Consider the following 17823-nt stretch of genomic DNA (forward strand, 5'->3'; position numbering starts at 1 on the left):
CAGATTTGAACCCAGGACCTCCCATCTCTAGGCCTGGCTCTCAATTCACTGAGCTACCCAGCTGCCCCCTTCTCCCTCCGCCCCCCCCAGTCTTTTTAATAGAAGCTTCCTCAGAGGTATTTTTCCTGCGGTGTTTGTCCTGGGGCCAGGAGCTGTCAGATATGGAGAGAAGACAAGATAAGGAGGAGGTCCAAGAGGGAGACAAATTGGGGAGTAGGAGGGTGGGAAGCACAGAAAGATGAAAAAAAAGTGCATCAATAAAATATTAAAAGGGGGTAAGTGGCTCACTGGAGGCTGGAGGTCCTGGGTTCAAGTCAGGTATCAGACACTTAACTAGTTGGTTGAGTCTGGGCTACTCACTTACCCCCAATTGCCTAGCCCTTACTACTCTTCTGCTTTCCAAACCTGAAGGTAAGGGCTTGGGAAAAAAAGAATTTGATGGTGACAGGTAGATAGCACAGTGGATTGAGAACCAGGCCGGGAGCCTGAAGGTCTTGGGTTCAAATCAAACCTCAGATGGTTCCTGTCTTGGAGTTGTTACTAAGCCAGAAAGAATGAAATAAATAATAAAAATCATATAGGGAGCCCCAGCAAAGGCAGTCTCTCATTCTACTGGAAGAACAAGTATGGAACTAACAAAAGAAAAGAAGAGCTGCCCTAGAGGAGGTCAAGCCAGGCCCCAGCCAATGGGAGCTCTCCGGGCAGACGTGCGGTCCAGGACTTCTTACCTTCTCTGAGCGCTAGGGTGGGGCGGAGAGAGGGCTTGGGCACTGCAAATAAACATTAGTGAACTGAAAAAGAGGTGACTGGGAAATGGTTAACACCACCACCAACAATGCAATACTGGGAGGGGGGCGGCTCCCCGTGCCGCGACCATCTTGGGGCTCCGGGGCTTACCGAGATAACTCGCGATAAGAGCCCAGAACTCACTCGCTTCCCGTCACATGAAGCCTCATCACGTGAACACTCTCGCTCAGCCACATGACCCCCAGGGCCGGGAGTTTTGTCTCCGGTAACCACCCCCGGAGTGGCTGGTGATTGGCTAGCCCCCCCCCCTGCCCCGAGTTTTGAGCGCTCATTGGTCCTCCTCTTCCTTTAACCCGGTGAGCCGGGATTGTGGGAAGAAGACTGAGGACCGCGGAGTTTGAGCTTGGGGTCCGTGGCTGTTGGAAGATGGACCATCCGGGGCAGGAGCGGGGCCCGATGTTTGCCTTCGCGGCTCTGGCCCTGGTTCTGCTGGGCGGGCCCTGGGCCACTGCCCTGGACAACGGGCTGGCCTTGACCCCGACCATGGGCTGGCTGCACTGGGAGCGCTTCACGTGCAACGTGGACTGCATCGAGGATCCGGAGAACTGCATTAGGTAATAGGCGGGGCCCTTCCCGTCGGCCCGGAGCTCGGAGGGGCTCCGGGATCATCTGAGCCAATGGCATAGACCTAGAGGTCCCACTTCGAGCGCTTGCCAGGGGAAAAGGACACTTCAAGCTGTTTCCTGTTTTAGAACCTCCAGCTCCCTCCCCTTCCTCCCCCCCAAAAAGCCCCTAAAGAAAACAAAAGGGCTTTCTCTCTCACTTCCCTGTTGCCCCAGGGAACCCCGCTAGGGCCCAGCTTCTTAGACCGAGGAGTTTAGGAGTCGCCCCTCTGCCCTCACCGACCGCATCCGGCCATCCGCCCAGCCCTGTCGATTCTGCCTTCCCCTCTTGTCTGGACGGCCGCAGTGATCTCTTCCTTTCCCATCCTAAAAGTCCGTCCCTGCCGAAGGAGCGCCAAGTCAAAGCCCAACTCCTCCTTGGTCGGGGATTTAAAACCTTTGTTCTCTATGTGCCTCCAAGGTCATTGCTTGCACAGCCCGTTCACGGAATCCCTAGCCTCCTTCAAAGCCCCGCTCCTACGGGAAGTCTGTAGATACTTTGTACTTCTTTATCTGGACAGTGGAGTGCCTCTGATTACCAGTGTGACCTTGGACAAGTCACTTAACCTTTCTAGTCCTCAGTTTCTACATCTGTAAAATGAGGCATTTGAGTCAGAGTTGGAGCTCCAAGGGCCCAGCCAGCTCTAAATTGATGACCCAATCATTACATAACGTGTTGCTTCCCTCCAGTAAAATATAAGCTGCTCTTGAGGCTATGTTGGGTCATTTTTGTCTTTGATTCCAAATCCTAGTGCAGGCATTAACAAATGAGGGAGGGGGTTGGACTATATGACCTCAGATGTCATTTCCAGCTCTAGCATCCTGTAATGTCCAGCCTTTGTTTCATAGTTTATTTATTTTAAACCCTCACCTTCCCTCTTGGAGTCTATACTGTGGATTGGTTCCATGGCAGAAGAGTGGTAAGGGCTAGGCAATGGGGCTTAAGTGACTTGCCCAGGGTCACACAGTGAGGAAGTATCTGAGACTAGATTTGAACCCAGGACCTCCCTTCTCTAGGCCTGACTCAATCCACTGAGCTACCCAGCTGCCCCCCACAGCCAGTGCTGGAGAAATAAATAATTAAATAGCTCATAAGGGGCAGTGCCACAGATTGTGTGAGAAACAGCCTGGCCTGGTGAATATCAGATTGCTTTGGGAGCCTGGAAGACCCAGGTTCAATCCCCCTTCTGCTGTAATACCATAGATAAGTCATTTCACTTTTCTTGGCCTCAGTTTCTACTTCTGTAAAATGGAGATAATACTACCTCTGTTACTTACTCATGGGGTTGTTGAGAGTTAATCAACATGATGTATATTAAGTGCTTCGCAAACCCTAAGAAATGATGCAAATGTAGCTCTTCTTTGGGGGGGGGGTTAATACCACAAATAAATGAGTCTGTATTTTGCTCACCAAGGGAGTGAGATCCCTGCTTTTTGGAAATCCAACTTCCAGAGGCGGCTGTCCTAGGGCACCTCTTACAGGCAGTTCATAGATTATTGGTTATGACACAGGGCAGCAGTGTCTTCGGGTTCTAGTCATTGTGACCCTAAATAAGACTATCCTAGTCTGAATTAAACTCCTTGTTTGATGTTGGCCTTTCTATTCTTGAAAGGGGGAAGAAAAGCCAGAAACCCTCTCTGATGGTCATCATGGTGACTCTGATTTTTCTCTCAGTGAAGGACTTTTTATGCAGATGGCCGACATCATGGTATCAGAAGGCTGGAAGGATGCGGGCTATGAGTACGTCTGCATTGATGACTGTTGGTTGGCCTCCAAACGAAATAAGAATGGCTCCCTCCAGGCAGACCCCAAACGCTTCCCTAGTGGAATCCGGCATTTGGCAGATTATGTGAGTTCACAGAGAAGCCTCTCTGTCCCATTCAGGGACATGTATTGTATGTACCCGTATATAATCATTCAGAGACGTGTGTATGTATGTTTCTTTGTTTAAATGTATATACACATGTATGTATGTTGCAAAATAGCTCTTGTGACACTGTGCAATACCCAGAAAATGGGCATGCTGCTGTAATCTGACTGGAGGAAATGGTTCATCCATCTGACACACTCCTCATTCCTTCAGATGATGGCAGTTTGACAATAGTCCTGTATTCGAGTCTATTTTTTACACTCCCATCTTGGAAAAGCTGGCCTTTGCTGACAAAGGACCCTGGAACATTTCTGATTGTAGTTCTTGGGGATATACCCTTGCAGAGTTTCATCTCCAGGACATTTTTCTCCTACCTCATAGGCATAGCTATGATGGCTTGCTTGTAACTCCGAAGATAAACTCCTTAGTGGTTTTCTCCTGTAGGCCATTAACCTAGCTTCACAATCAATAATTTTGGTTTCACGACAAAGCCCACAACTCAGCTAAGGTACATTAGAGGAGGGAAGTCACAAACTCAAGAAGAAATGGATGGGGGGCCTTAAACTGTACCCATAAACTTTATGACCTTAAGTTGACTTAGAAAACCACGGATTAACATTATCTATGTTTTATTGTATTTTTTATTTGTTTTGTTGAATATTTTCCAATTACTTTTGGCTCTGATTCAGCCATCCATACTGAGGAATGTTGCAGGCCACATTGAAGGGTGGAACCAAGAGGAAGGGGAAAGGGTAGAGGATGCCATGGTTGGGTTATTTCTACTACACTTAGGCACAGGGCCCTGTTTATTCTGGTCCTTCACTGCTTTCAATGCTGTGTGCATGTATGTGTTTGTCTCCTCCAGGTACACTCCAGGGGGCTGAAGTTAGGCATTTATCAAGATGTGGGAACTCTTACCTGTGCTGGATACCCGGGCAGCTTTGGCTACTACGATATCGATGCCCAAACCTTCGCTGACTGGGGAGTGGACCTGCTCAAATTTGATGGATGTAACTTTAAAGATGTAGAAAGTTTGGTAGAAGGTATGCTCCAACTCCACTGGTGATTCCACTGGAGTCACATTTCTTTAGACCAAGAGAGATCAGGAATATTCATAGCCTCAAGTACCCCCCACCCCCAGCTCAGCTCTTATTTTTATTCTTCATATCCGAGTCTCTCCTTCATTCAGCAAATCTCTTGCTGAGCACCTACTCTCCAGTCAAATACCCTGGACCTCCCCAAGCTTGGATCTGCTCTGGTGGTCAAAAATCTTGTTTTATGAAATAATAGCAAACTTTAATTTAAACTCAGTATTTCCCATTCCCACAGGGGAAGAAAGTGCTGAAAACAGTAGGGAAGAGCAGTGGCTAGTATTCAGCCATTTTTATTTTGTTAGCAGCTTTTTTGGAGGGGTTGTGGAGGTAGAGAGGAATAGGCCTTTGTGGATTTACTTTAGTTTGGGGGAACTGGAACCCCGACTAAGAATTACTTGAGGTGCTGAGAAAACCCCCATTGGGGTCACAAAGAGTCTGGCATGGCTGAACAACGGCACCTCCTAGGGCTGCTGTGACAATTAAAGCATAAAGTTATATAAATGCTAGTGTCTGTCAATGTTAACATTATGCCTTACTTTCTACCTTAATTTCCACTGCCAGTCAGGCTAGGAGAGACTATTTAGAAATAAGCAAAGTTCTGCCTCTGCTTGCTGGTGGTCCAAAACCAAACCACGGACCCTTTAGAGAGCCAGTTTTGTTTGAGAACTTAAACTATCACCACATAAGGAGTGCATACGAGTTGAAAATGGCCCTTCCTGGCTTTTCCCCCATTCTTTTCTTTTACAGGCTATAAGTCCATGTCCTCTGCCCTCAACAAAACTGGCAGAAGCATCCTGTATTCCTGTGAGTGGCCTCTGTATTTAAGACCCTTCCAGGAGGTAAGCCAGCATACCAGTAGTCTCAGAAGCCTTCCAGAATTATCATGAAGTCAGGTCTCCCTCCAAATTCTGGTAGCCCAGCTTGACCAGTAGTAGTATCTCTACTCTTAGACTGCTCATTTCTGCTAAGATCCTAGGCCTTGTCCTGGCAGAAAACTTGACTCTTCTTTTTTTTTTTTAAATTCAATTAATTTATTTTTTAATTTTTATTTGGTCATTTCCAAACATTATTCATTGGAAACAAAGATCATTTTCTTTTCTCCCCTCCCCCCCTCCCTCCACCTCTCCCACAGCCGACATGCAATTCCACTGGGTATCACCTCTGTTCTTGATTCAAACCCATTTCCGTGTTGTTCGTGTTTGCATTAGAGTGTTCATTTAGAGTTTCTCCTCAGACATGTCCCCTCCACCCCTGTAGTCAAGCAGTTGCTTTTCATCAGTATTTTTACTCCCACAGTTTATCCTCTGCTTGTGGATAGTGTTTTTTAGATCCCTGCAGATTGTTCAGGGACATTGCATTGAGACTAATGGAGAAGTCCATTACATTTGATTGTGCCACAGTGTATCAGTCTCTGTGAACAATGTTTTCCTGGTTCTGCTCCTTTCGCTCTGCATCACTTCCTGGAGGTTGTTCCAGTCTCCATGGAATTCCTCCACTTTATTATTCCTTTTAGCACAATAGTATTCCATCACCAACATATACCACAATTTGTTCAGCCATTCCCCAATTGAAGGGCATCCCCTCGTTTTCCAGTTTTTGGCCACCACAAAGAGCGCAGCTATGAATATTCTTGTACAAGTCTTTTTCCTTATTATCTCTTTGGGGTACAAACCCAGCAGTGCTATGGCTGGGTCAAAGGGCAGACAGTCTTTTATCGCCCTTTGGGCATAGTTCCAAATTGCCCTCCAGAATGGCTGGATCAATTCACAACTCCACCAGCAATGAATTAGTGTCCCCATTTTGCCACATCCCCTCCAGCATTCACTACTTAAAGCTTGACTCTTCTGATAGACCTGCTCCTAGACCGACCTCACTCACCCTTCCCCACGTAGTGAGTGCTGCTCACAGCACAAATGGGAACTACCCAACTCTTGTTGTCAGTTCCTAGATATTCCTCTGCCTCTTATTTAAAATCTATTAGCCTTGAACAAAAATATTCATAGCTGCGCTCTTTGTGGTAGCCAAAAATTGGAAAACGAGGAGTGTCCCTCGATTAGAGAATGGCTGAACAAATTGTGGTATCTGTTGGTGATGGAATACTATTGTGCTATAAGGAATGGTGAAATGGAGGATTTTTACATGAACTGGGAGAACCTCCATGAATTGATGCCGAATGAAATGAGCAGAACTAGGAGAACAATGTACACAGACAGTGAAACACTGGAACAATCCAAAATGTAATATTTATTTATTATTTGTTACCTTTGGATAATAAAATACAAATTAAATAAAATAAAAAATAATAAAATGAGCTTTTTGTCCACCAATGGGCAGTCAGTTGCATTGAGTGCGATCTTAGTCTAGACTTGGTATCCTGGCTTGGCCATTGTGATGGTAGGAACTATTGAGAGCAAAAGGCTGAATTCTCCTGGCACAGGGTAGCCATGTGTTAACTGGAATGGGGAAAGCTCAAATTAGTGTGCTATTGTAAGGGCTGGGATTACTGCCTTTTCCACTCTCCTGGACTCTTCCCCCCCCCCCCCCCCCCCCATCATACTTTGCACTCAAGAATCATTCATTAAGTCGTTTGGATCTCAATTTGTAGCCCAATTACACAGAAATCCGGCAGTATTGCAATCACTGGAGGAACTATGGCGATATCTTTGACTCTTGGAATAGTGTGAAGACTATTTTGGCCTGGACTGCATCTAAACAGGAGAGCCTCGTTCCTGCTGCTGGACCAGGGGGCTGGAATGATCCTGACATGGTAAGAACCCAAGTCTTTGTTAGGTGAGGCCACTAGGAGAAGCTGGTCAGACAGCCAAGATTGGCCAAATCATGACAGGGCCTTTTTGGGACCTGAGGAGTCACTAAATGGAGTCATTAAATGTCCCTAAGTCACCAGATGGAGCCCTTTGAGCATAACTGAGTCATAAAGCATCCCTTATAAGGTTTACAAAGTGCTTTAGTCACATCTCTTGGGATGTGAGAGGCAGGCATACAGCTTCACTTCTTAGTGCTGGAGTCTTGAATCTCAGTCTATCAGTCTCACTAAGAATCAGACATGGCTTTGCTAACTTATTTATTTCTAAAACTTATATCTATATATACACACACAGCTAGTGATTGGCAACTTTGGACTCAGCTGGGATCAACAAGTGACTCAGATGGCACTGTGGGCTATCATGGCAGCTCCACTCTTCATGTCTAATGACTTACGCCACATTAGCCCCCAATCCAAGAACCTGCTCCAGAACAAAGATGTCATTGCAATCAACCAGGATCCTTTGGGCAAGCAGGGCTACCAGCTCAGGAAGGTATGTATACATAGCAGGTAGTGGCTCATTGGAGAAAATGGGACCAAGAGAATTTCAGGATGGGTACTTGTGCAGCCCCTTTTCTAAGGTGGTCCCAAAATGAGAAACCCACTCATTTTCCAGATACTCGGTATACATTCGATAGGAGCAAAGGCTCTAAACTTGTGCCCTACCCTTGAAAATGCCTTTTTTCTTTGCAACTTCTCTGCTATATATTTAATAGCAGCAGCATCCCAAATTAATGGCCTGGCAGATTTGTTTGGACAGCTTTGGAGCTAGAAATGGTGGCTGTTCACCTGGCCTGATTTTGAGAAGGCTGCTGCTTCAGTTCCTCTGGTTATGGCTATGAGGAACTGTTACTAATGCTGAAACTCTCTTGGTCTTCTAGGACAAGGACTTCGAAGTGTGGGAACGACCCCTATCAAATTTAGCCTGGGCCGTGGCTGTGCTAAACCAGAAAGAGATAGGAGGTCCTCAGAATTACGCCTTTTCCACTTCTGCCCTGGGCCACGGACTAGGGTGTTCCCCTGCTTGCTATATCACCCAGATCCTCCCAGTTAAAGAAGATCTGGGACTTTATACATGGATTTCTCAGTTGAAGGTTCGGGTGAACCCCACAGGCACTGTCTTGTTGAAGCTCCAGACTTATCAGCAACAGGAATATTCCAGCCATACCTCCCCAGATGATCTTGTTTCCAGTAACAGCACCTATGACTATTATGACTACTACAACAATGCTACCTCTGATGACATCATTTCTGTGACTGTCTTAGATACCTTATAATTTATAATTTGTAAATGTTCTAAGTGCATGTGCTCTGGATTTGTACCTTTTTGGCAACACAATCAAGTATGGATCCCTTTTGTCTGCTGCTAGGAATTAAACTATTTCTTTAATCAGTGGTTCCTTATTTAATTAATGCTCTTACTTTGTAATGTCATCTAATTAATCCTGCCACACTCCCTAACAGAAATGAAGAGCAGTGTCCCAGTTCTAAGGTCTAAACCTGTTACTTCTAACCACTACCCTGGGGGAACTGTCAGAAGTACCGGGGCGAATGCTCTTATTTCTAAGGATGACTAGGACATAAACTTTTTTTTTTCTGGAAAGGGAAAGCTAAATGGGCTAAATAAAATCAGTGTAGTCCACAAGGTCATGTGTCTCCCTCCCCCTCAATAAGAGTCTGGCAAACACCTTTAGGAAGACTCAACATTTATTAAGCACCTTTAGTGTGAAAGGCACAGTGCGGGCACTGTGCCAAGATACAAAGATTGACACAGACAAACATTCTGCCCTTGAGAGGGCTTAAAGCCTAACATGGGTTTATGTAGTACAAAAAACAATGTAAAACAAAGGAACAATTACTCCATTCTTTGCTATTTCAAGTCTTGCCCAGTTGTCATTCCCATCCACCCCTAAACAAAATTGCTACTGGTTTTCAATTTGGAGGCTACCCACTCAATGACTCAATTAGTTCTCTATAGAGGATTAACTGAAGAACTTTTCATTTGATAAGATGTTTCTGTCACTATTAATTCTCCAGATATTTTTCAAATGGGAAGGGCAACCTCTGTAGGTGAATTGGATTGCTTTAAAATAGGGGCTACTTATTCCTATCCTTACTACTCTTTATCCCCAATTCCCCAACCCCAATTTGCCTGGGAACCTAGGCTGTCACTGGTTTTAGTCATAGTACTAATAGCCAAGGCCCCCTAGAAATGTCCAGCTGGGCTATCTCTCAATGACAGGTACATTTCCTTAAGTAGATGATAAAAGTTACAACATTCAGCCACATCTTCAAGAACCTTTCCTACATGGGAAAAGCTTCATGTCGTATGAGACTTGGTTTTACTCAAGCCTCTTCCTTTCCAAGACAGAAAATACAAAACCAAGGGATGGAATGGAATGGTTTTTTCTATCAAGACGAAAACAGTGAAACTGGATCACTTGGCCCTGTAACAGAACAAGAGGAAAGTAATTAGTATATGACTTGAGAATACTGCTGATGCCCCAAAGGTAGCAGGAACTCCTCCTGAAATCCCATTGTTTTGGAAAGTCTGGGAAAAGCCTTTTATAGGCCTAGGCCAGACACCAAGGAGAGTCCTGCTGAATCCCGGGAAGTTTACTTGAGGGAGATGGGCAATGTGCCTGTCAGCACCACTATTAAGTGTTCTTCAGCATTTGAACTCAGGTCTCCAGGGTGCTGGACATTGCATTTTAAAACTTCCACTTTTTAATAAACCAACAAGATGAATCCTTCACCTGACAAGGGTAACAGATAATTCCCCAAAGGCCAGGTTTTTGCAAATTAACACATAGCTTCTCTCCCCAAATAAGGCTGCATGTTTGAGGAACACAGAGAGGACAGCTTAAATACCTTTCTCTTCTTACTTCTTCCCAGTTCAAAACGCTTACACCTCTTAATGGCAAGCATCCTTTTTGTCCTGCAGCTGGGTCCCAAACATTCAAGCCTCAGTACAACCCTTTTTGTGGTCTCTGCCTGGAAACAAAAATTAAATTGGGACACTTTTTTAGCACAAATCAAACTGGAACGAAACCGAGCTCCCACCAAAAAGCTGACCTATACACCATGATGTCAGGAGCACTACTTGAAGCAGAAGCTTGGCCAGAAAGGGGCAGACGGCTCCAAGATTAGGCCAAAATCAGTTAGGTGTCTGAGATACATGAAGGAGGGATTCCCTTCTCCCTTAGCAGGAAGGCCTGCCCTGTTACTCACCTTTTTCCTGAAAATTGGTTTGGTCTGACCACCATAGCCACTCTGCTTCCTGTCATAGAGCCTTCTCTCTAGAAGCAAAGAAAATGTACTCAACAAGGATGTCCATATTGCCAAGTCACGAGAGATGGGGAAAAGTGTCAAGGGGGATGAACAATGATTCGGGTAACTTTTTTCTTTCCTAAGCTGCTTTTTAAGCAATAACATCAGTATCTAACGCATTTCTGGCTACCAAGCAGGAGGGTCCCAGTAACTGTCGCTCGTTGCTCTCACCCTGCGCAAAAGGACGATCTCTGCCTCTCCTGTACTGTGTCACTCTGTGAGGCTGGTGCTTGCCACGCTTTCTGCAGAAAGTCTTGAGGAATTTGGGGATGTTCAGCTGATAAAAGTGCATGAAGAGGAGGGCATGGCCGAAAGCATCCTGGACCACACGAGCGCCGTAGAGGAGCGCCCACTAGTGGCCAGAATTTGGCCCTCTGTGCCACCGCCCCTTTCTCCGCCTCCCGCCCCACCCACCTCCCCTCGGACTCGGCTGCGGCCACACCTCACCGGCCTTCCGCCCCCACCCCTGAGGGACGCCATGTTTTCTTTGTTCTCGCCCACTCCAAGATGGAGCCTGGGCGAGGTCATCTTCGAGCACTCCCGGGTAAGGATGGGCTATCCCAGTGAGCAGAGCTCTGTTGGGCCGCCAAAGCCCAGCAGAGGTCCGGGCTGATGCCCGGGAGGTCGGATTAAGCCCGATTCGCGCGTCCCAGGTGTCCACCAGGGCTGTGGCAACGTCAACGTGGCCGGAAACACAAGCAGAAAAATAAAGACTGGGAGCCGCGGAGCCTTATGGGAGACGCCCTGAAGACGAGGCCAGTCGGGACTTGCGCTGTGCGCCCTCTAGCGGCCGAAGGCCGACACTGCGATTCTGCATTGCGCAGTGCGCCATGACAGGCGAAGAGACAAAGGCGGGCAGCAAACAAAGGGTGGTGGAGCTGTGCGGGGCAGAGTGGGCTGGGGACTCACCGAAGGGTAGCACTAAGCTTCCAACTGGGCTTCTCCGATGTCCAGGCCGCTGGGGTCCCTCGGCCGAGCGCTCATAAGAGAGCGCTCGGCCGAGGACGACGACGAGCTGAAAAGGACGACCGCCTTCGAAGGATGACAGCAGAAGACTGAAGCTGGAAAGAGGAGGAGGCTCATGCGCATGCCCTGACGTCAGAGGGAGGAGCTGCACGAGAAGGCCCGCCTCTCCCACACAGCCGGGTAGGCGTGGCCCCTCCCCCTTGACCCCGCCCCTTCTATCGACCCCGCCCCTTCCCCCCCCCCCTCCTCCCTAGTCCCCACTCCCCATTCCCCTACCCTGACCCTGAACTCTCTGGACCAAGGTTTTTACCTCGTTTAGCTAAGACAAGATACCTAGGAAATGATGCTTTTGTATGACTTCTCTAAGGGCCCTCCCAGCTCCAAACCTAAGATCAACTCCTTCCTATGACAGGTGAGTGATCTGAGACTCAGAAAAAGAAAAGCCAAAGTCACAGAGAAAGGGCAGGCCTGGAATCTGAACCCAGGGCCTGGGACATCCCTTCTTTTACAGTGGAGGATACTACTTCAAAACTCCTTGCCAAGGAAACCTGTGCCTCAAACCATAGTTTAAGGGTCTTCTTGCCCCTTTGGTAAAAGTATTGAAGTGGTTTGCCATTTCCTTCTCCAGTTCAGCTGACACATGAGGAAACTTGAGTTAAGCCCAGATTTACACAGCTAGGAAGTACCTGAGGCTGGATTTGAACTCAGGACTTCCTGACTCCAGGCCCCAAACTGTATTATTCTGAGAGTCACCTAGCTACCCTTCCAGCAAATTATCATTGCTACTGTAACATACATTGTTTATCCCTCACTCAAGGCCTTTCCACTTTACTGGGGCTTGTCAGGGTTTAACAGAGGCCTATCCTTGGCATGATGATGTATCAAGATCCATTGAGGCATGGGGGCTACATGTAGAGCTGGAAGGGGCCCTAGAGGTCATCCAGTCAAAACTCTACAGAAAAGGAATCTGAGACCCAGAGAGGTCAAAAAACACTTGCCCAAGGCCACCCAAACAGGAAGTTGCAGACTTAGGAGTTGAACTTAGACTCCAATTCCAGTTTTCTTTCCAGTGGGGTAGGGGATGATTACTATTTATGAATTGTTCTTAAGTGCAAAATGCCATGTTGAGCCAAACCAAATGAGTGAATATCTGAGCACTTTGGGCAATGAGTATATGAAGTCAGAGGCCTCGGGATCATGCCTTGGGTATGAGTGCTTGCCAAACCCTTTTCTGGGCTCCAAGAAGCTACAGCATCTGCAGTGGTTTTATCTTGGTAAAACCATCTTGGCAGATGGCTAAACCAGATTAAGGGTAACCGACAGGCCTCAAACCCATTGGTGAATTAAGGGGACGTCTACCCCAAGCATGTGAAGACATTCCCTAGCGGAAGGGGCGGATATGAACAATTTCTTCCATGGCCATGAAAGTGGTCAAAATGAGGCTGAAGCAGGAGCTGTGTAGCATTTAAGAGCTTGGTCAGACATCAAAGACACCAAAGACATCCACTGCATCTTGGGCCATCGCCTGTCATCCTGAATTTTGTCTTGCTATTGGACTTTGATGACTCTGGAAGAGAGAGGCTGATGACTTTGTGCAGCTTGAAACAACAACAACCCACTTACTGCTTCCATGACCTTGGGTGAATCACCTCTAGACCTCAGTTTCTCTATCGGTAAAATGAAGGGGTCAAATTATATGATTACCCAGGTCAGTCCCAGCACTAAATCCTATGTTCCCTGGGACTGCAGATTACGGGCCCCACAAGGAGTGGCCCTCCGCCTCCACGGTCCAGTACAGAAAGATCTGAAGGCCACAAGAAGATAAACAAGTCAGGTCACTTGCTGAAATATTGAAAGGATAATAGCAACCCCTGTGACAGTCATACCCATTTCATTCCTTCATAGCCTTTTGGCTAAATACCAGAATGTATGAAACTGCTTGTACTTGAAGGTCTCTGAAATTGTGGATCATCTCTGAGCCAAAAATCACATCATCCCAGAGACAGTCAGTCACCTTCTACCTCTCCCACCCCCCAATCTCCGGGTAAAGCCAAAGGCCAAACCAAGAAAATATTTCTGGGAGCCAGACGTGCACCCTTGGCTTCCATTGAGTTTCTGCTCTCATGTTGTGGCTGGTTCAAGGAAAACATGTTTTGAATCGAACAGTACAAAAGGCAAAAACTTCTCTGTCAACATGCCTGGAAAACCCAGACCATGGAAGGAATCCATCTACTACTCTGGGCCTTGGAACTAAACATTAAAATGCAAACTTCTCCAAACCTCTATCTGATCAGATGCATCATTGCTGAGATAAGTGTTTTGCTTATAGGGTTTGACACTGCAGGATCAAGGGACGCAAGTGTGGAGCTCTCCATAACAGTGGGTGTGTCACAATCTAGAATGATAGTATTTGAGAGGCAGCCTGTCCCAGTGAATAGAGTACAAGACTAGGACTTGGGAATTCTTCTGCTGTTTACTGGCTATGTGGCCAGTTTCCCCAACTATAAAATGAGTATAATAACTATGGTCCCTACAATGAGGGGGCAGCTAGGCAGCATAGTGAATAGAGTGCCAGGCTCGGAATCAGGAAGACCTGAATTCAAATCCAGCCTCAGATGTTCTAGCTATATGACCCTGGACAAGTCACTTAACCCTGTTTGCCTTAGTTTCCTCATCTATAAAATAATCTGGAGAAATGGCAAACCACTCCTGCCTGTACCTTTGCTGATTGGACACAACTGAAAAGAATAAACCACAAAAATTACAATGACTCTTTACAAACTTTAAAGCACCATATAAACGTCACTTATTCTTATTTATCCACCTGCCTTGAGCAAATGTGAGAATTAACTAGGCCAATACTTAGCCTATGAAAAGGCGTTTAGAAAATATGTACCCAGTTAGGACAACTTCATTGTCTGGAGAATTTTGACAGGCATATGAAGGCTTCAGAGACTTGGCAAGAACTAAGGCAGGCCCAAGAGTCAGTCAGTCAGTCAATAGATACTAGAACTCTGACCAGTGCAATGACCGATCTTGGCTCCTGAGGACTAAGGTTTGCTTGTTCTGAGCCTCACAATAGTCCTGGAAGGTAGAGAAGAGGAAACTGAAGTGACTTGCTAAGGAGCATCTGATTAGTAAGTGTCTCAGGCAGGATTGGAAGCCAGTGAAATAGACTTCTATCTCTTTGCAGAGGCAGCTGTGGCTTAGTGGATAGAATGACTAAAAAGATCCACTGGAGACGGAAATGGCAAACCACTCCAGTATCCTTGCCAAGAAAAGCCCATGCTCCAGGGAGTCAGACACCACAGAATAACAACTTATTTGCAGAGAGGTGGTGGATTATGAGTCAAATGAAACATATGTTGTCAAACACGGTCTGATGTTTGTTTATTTTGCTCCAATGTGCAAGAGAGAGTTGGGAGCTTTGTTTAGGCACGGTGACAGCAATGTAAATAAAAGCATCAATAAGACATTTAAGGCTTGGAGACGAGAGGACCTGGGTACAAATGTGCCTTCAGATACTTCCTAGTTGTGTGGGTCTGGGCAAGTCACTTAACCCTAACTGTTCAGCCCCTGCGCTTAGAATTGCTGTCTTACAATTGACACTAAGATAGAAGGTGAGGGTTAAAAAAAAAGACTTTTAAACACTTTAAATAATCTTAATAATGGAACCTGTGATATTCTTCTGCATCAAGGACCAGAGACTGAGTGCAGGCTACTAAGAGTATGCTTATGCTGGTAGAGTATGTTTGGCAAGCATTTTGGTGCAATGCTCAAAGCTTGAGGCCTTCACCATCTGCTGCCCCAAATGCTGCAGTTCTTGAGAGAGCACATGCCAAAACAAATGGAATTTCCTGGGAGAATCTGGAGGAGAAATGTGCTTCCTGGGATGACCAAAGAAAGACGCCTCTTTTTCCCTCTAAGGAGTCAAACTGGCAGGCCAGAGGCAGCAGATGTGGCTCAGCTCCAGAGCCCATTGGCATAATCCCCAGGCTTGAAATGATATACCTTCCTCCTGCAGAACCCAGAGGAGATATGCTCTCCAGGATTAGAGTCTAGACAGTTAAAGAGATGGCCTCCTAGTAAGGATCTTAAATGGAGAAACATCACCATCCCTGGGAAATAGGGAAGGGCCCAAGTTTGGATTTTGGCCCAGGTTCTGACATTTTTATCTTTAGTGCAAAAAAAAAAAATTCTTTCTTAGAAAATGACTCAACAGAGGAAGTCTTTCTATCTCTAGCTCTGTCATTCTCTGTAAACTGGGGTTCTATGGAGAAACTGTCCCCTTTGCCCCACCCCTCGCTTTAGCTTCAATCCAGTTGTCTTAACTTTCAGGGCCCTCAGCCTCACCTCACCAGAACAAAGGCCATTAAGGCAACTCTTCTTCAGCAAGGCCTTGACTTGTCTCTCCTTCTCCCTGCCATTCCCCCCATTTCTGCATTTCATTAATAGCTCTGACTGTAGCATGTCAGTTGTTTTTTCAAGTTTCCTGCGGACATGTAACTTTGCCATCAGTTTTGATGTGGAAACGTTATGATAGAGAAATGTTGTTGGACAATGGTAGTGAAGAGTTGACTATGTAGAGGGTTCCAAAAAGAATTTCTCTTTCCTCTCCCTTTCTGCTCCTTGTCCTACCCATGTGTGCAATCCTTAAGCTAAGGCTGGCCTCCACCTTCATGGCCTGGCTGCCTGGGCTAGGCCATATGGCTTGAGGATCAGTGACATCAAAGTGGATGGAAGAAGGCTTTTTCTGAGCCCGACTCATGGTGGCAGTGTTGGGGGTTCCAAGCAGATGGAGGGGGAAATAAGATACCATGCCTCTGAGAAGGGAGAAAAAAAAGACATTGGTTTAAGTCAGGAAACAAAAAAAGGGGAACTGAGTGGCTGTGGAAGGGTGGGGTTTGCTCACACTGTCCTTCCTCTCTGGACTGTAAGAATATGTCTCCAGTGCCAGTCTCTATGCGGATCGAGTCCCACCTTCCAAGTCTGGGCAGCTTAATGCATCTGGGAATCTGCCAGCATTAAGTCAAGACTGAGGTAGGTGGTTAATGGAGCAACAATGAATGACCGAGTAGGGATGGGGATGGGAGGACCTTCCTCCCTCAGGGCCATATGGGAGGACAAAGAAAAAACATGGCTGTGGTCTGAGAGGGCCAGAGGGGGTCGATGATGGGAGTGTGGGAGGGTCAAAAGCAGTTAGCTGGAGATGATCAGGAGGGACAAATGTCATGGGCTAAGGGACTAAAGAAAGCAGAGGAAAGAACCAACGAGGAGCTAACCCCAGAATTAGTCACTGAACTGAAAAGCCTGAGCACAGTCACAAGTCAAACCTTCTTATTCGTGACGTTCGCACGTTTGGAGAGTGCACTACAATGTCCTTCTGGGCATGGTGAGACCCCTTTACAGATGTTGCTTTAATATTCCACTGGACTTTAGAAAGCAGCAGCATCCTGGGGTGATTTAGAGGCAAAAGACGGGGGTGTGAATCCCAGCCCTGCCACTGCTGTGTGACATGACCAAGAATCAGAGAATGTCAGTGTTCTGAAGCTAATGCCCCCAAAGAACACCCCACCACCACCACCACATTCCCTGGAAGTGGCTCTCCAGTCTTTGTTTGATAACCTCCAGAAAGGGGAGTCTAAAGGCATCTGGTTCAACGTCCATGTCTAAATGTATGACCCTGAATTTAAGAGCTGAAAGGTACTTAAGAAGTCATCTGGTCCAGATAGTGGGCACATTATTTCATCTCTGGATCTCAGTTTACCTCTTTGTAAAATAAGATGCTTCTGTAAGGGGATCTTTATTGGTTCTTTCCAGCATGAAATCCTGAGGTCTTTATGAATTTGCTAAAAGTTACACCCTAGGATGATCGAGAGACTACAAGGAGCTGAGTAAAGGCACACTTAGAAGATCAGGGATCCTGAAGGACCTACGGTCCCATGAAGCTATTCATGAGACGCCATTCCAATATCGGATTAGGCAGAAGTGGACAGAATCAGAGCTGGCCTACGGTTCACATTTGACTAAAAAACAAGAAGCCATCTTTTTGTATCAAGGAAAGGCAGCCTGTGTCACTGGGAGAATTGTTAGGTGGCCCTGTGGGTATCACTAGAAGCCCTCGCTCTTCCATTCCTCCCCTTGTGTGTGCCTCTTTCCTTCTCCCACTCCTTTCTTCATGTTCAACATCTCTTTCTTTCTCCCTTTCCTGTCCCCTGCTTCTGTCCTCCACTTGGCCGTGATGGGCATTGCTTAGTTGGTGCCACTCAGGACTTGCTGCTGAGCCTAGTTGGGGCCTAAATCTACCAGGGTACAGTGGATTTGAAGTC

At 46.6% G+C, this 17823-nt stretch overlaps 3 protein-coding genes across 5 annotated transcripts in view; 2 read left to right on the plus strand and 1 right to left on the minus strand.

Annotated features, from left to right (window-relative positions):
• Nucleotides 1–1085: 1085 nt before the first annotated feature.
• On the plus strand, nt 1086–8588 carry GLA (galactosidase alpha). The gene is made up of 7 exons (XM_001374480.4): nt 1086–1361; nt 3085–3259; nt 4146–4323; nt 5122–5213; nt 6980–7141; nt 7494–7691; nt 8080–8588. Exons 1-7 carry the CDS (start codon nt 1174–1176, stop codon nt 8473–8475), a joined length of 1389 nt encoding a protein of 462 aa, XP_001374517.2. The 5' UTR covers nt 1086–1173; the 3' UTR covers nt 8476–8588.
• Nucleotides 8589–8887: 299 nt separating this feature from the next.
• RPL36A (ribosomal protein L36a) lies at nt 8888–11632 on the minus strand. Its single transcript, XM_056808745.1, has 5 exons — nt 11540–11632; nt 11438–11501; nt 10430–10497; nt 10070–10192; nt 8888–9645 (listed from the first exon to the last, which is right to left on the minus strand). Exons 1-5 carry the CDS (start codon nt 11615–11617, stop codon nt 9541–9543), a joined length of 438 nt encoding a protein of 145 aa, XP_056664723.1. The 5' UTR covers nt 11618–11632; the 3' UTR covers nt 8888–9540.
• BTK (Bruton tyrosine kinase) overlaps nt 11543–17823 on the plus strand; it is a 34000-nt gene continuing 27719 nt past the window's right edge. For 2 of the 3 annotated variants that reach the window (XM_056808743.1, XM_056808744.1), the window contains exon 1: nt 11756–16534. The gene's annotated coding sequence lies outside the window, so the exon portion shown is untranslated. Of the gene's footprint in view, nt 11675–11755; nt 16535–17823 lie in introns of those variants that run through there. The other variant, XM_056808742.1, reaches the window with a different exon arrangement.

This window comes from Monodelphis domestica, chromosome X (assembly GCF_027887165.1).
Source record: "Monodelphis domestica isolate mMonDom1 chromosome X, mMonDom1.pri, whole genome shotgun sequence".
In the NCBI taxonomy this organism is placed as follows: Eukaryota; Metazoa; Chordata; class Mammalia; order Didelphimorphia; family Didelphidae; genus Monodelphis; species Monodelphis domestica.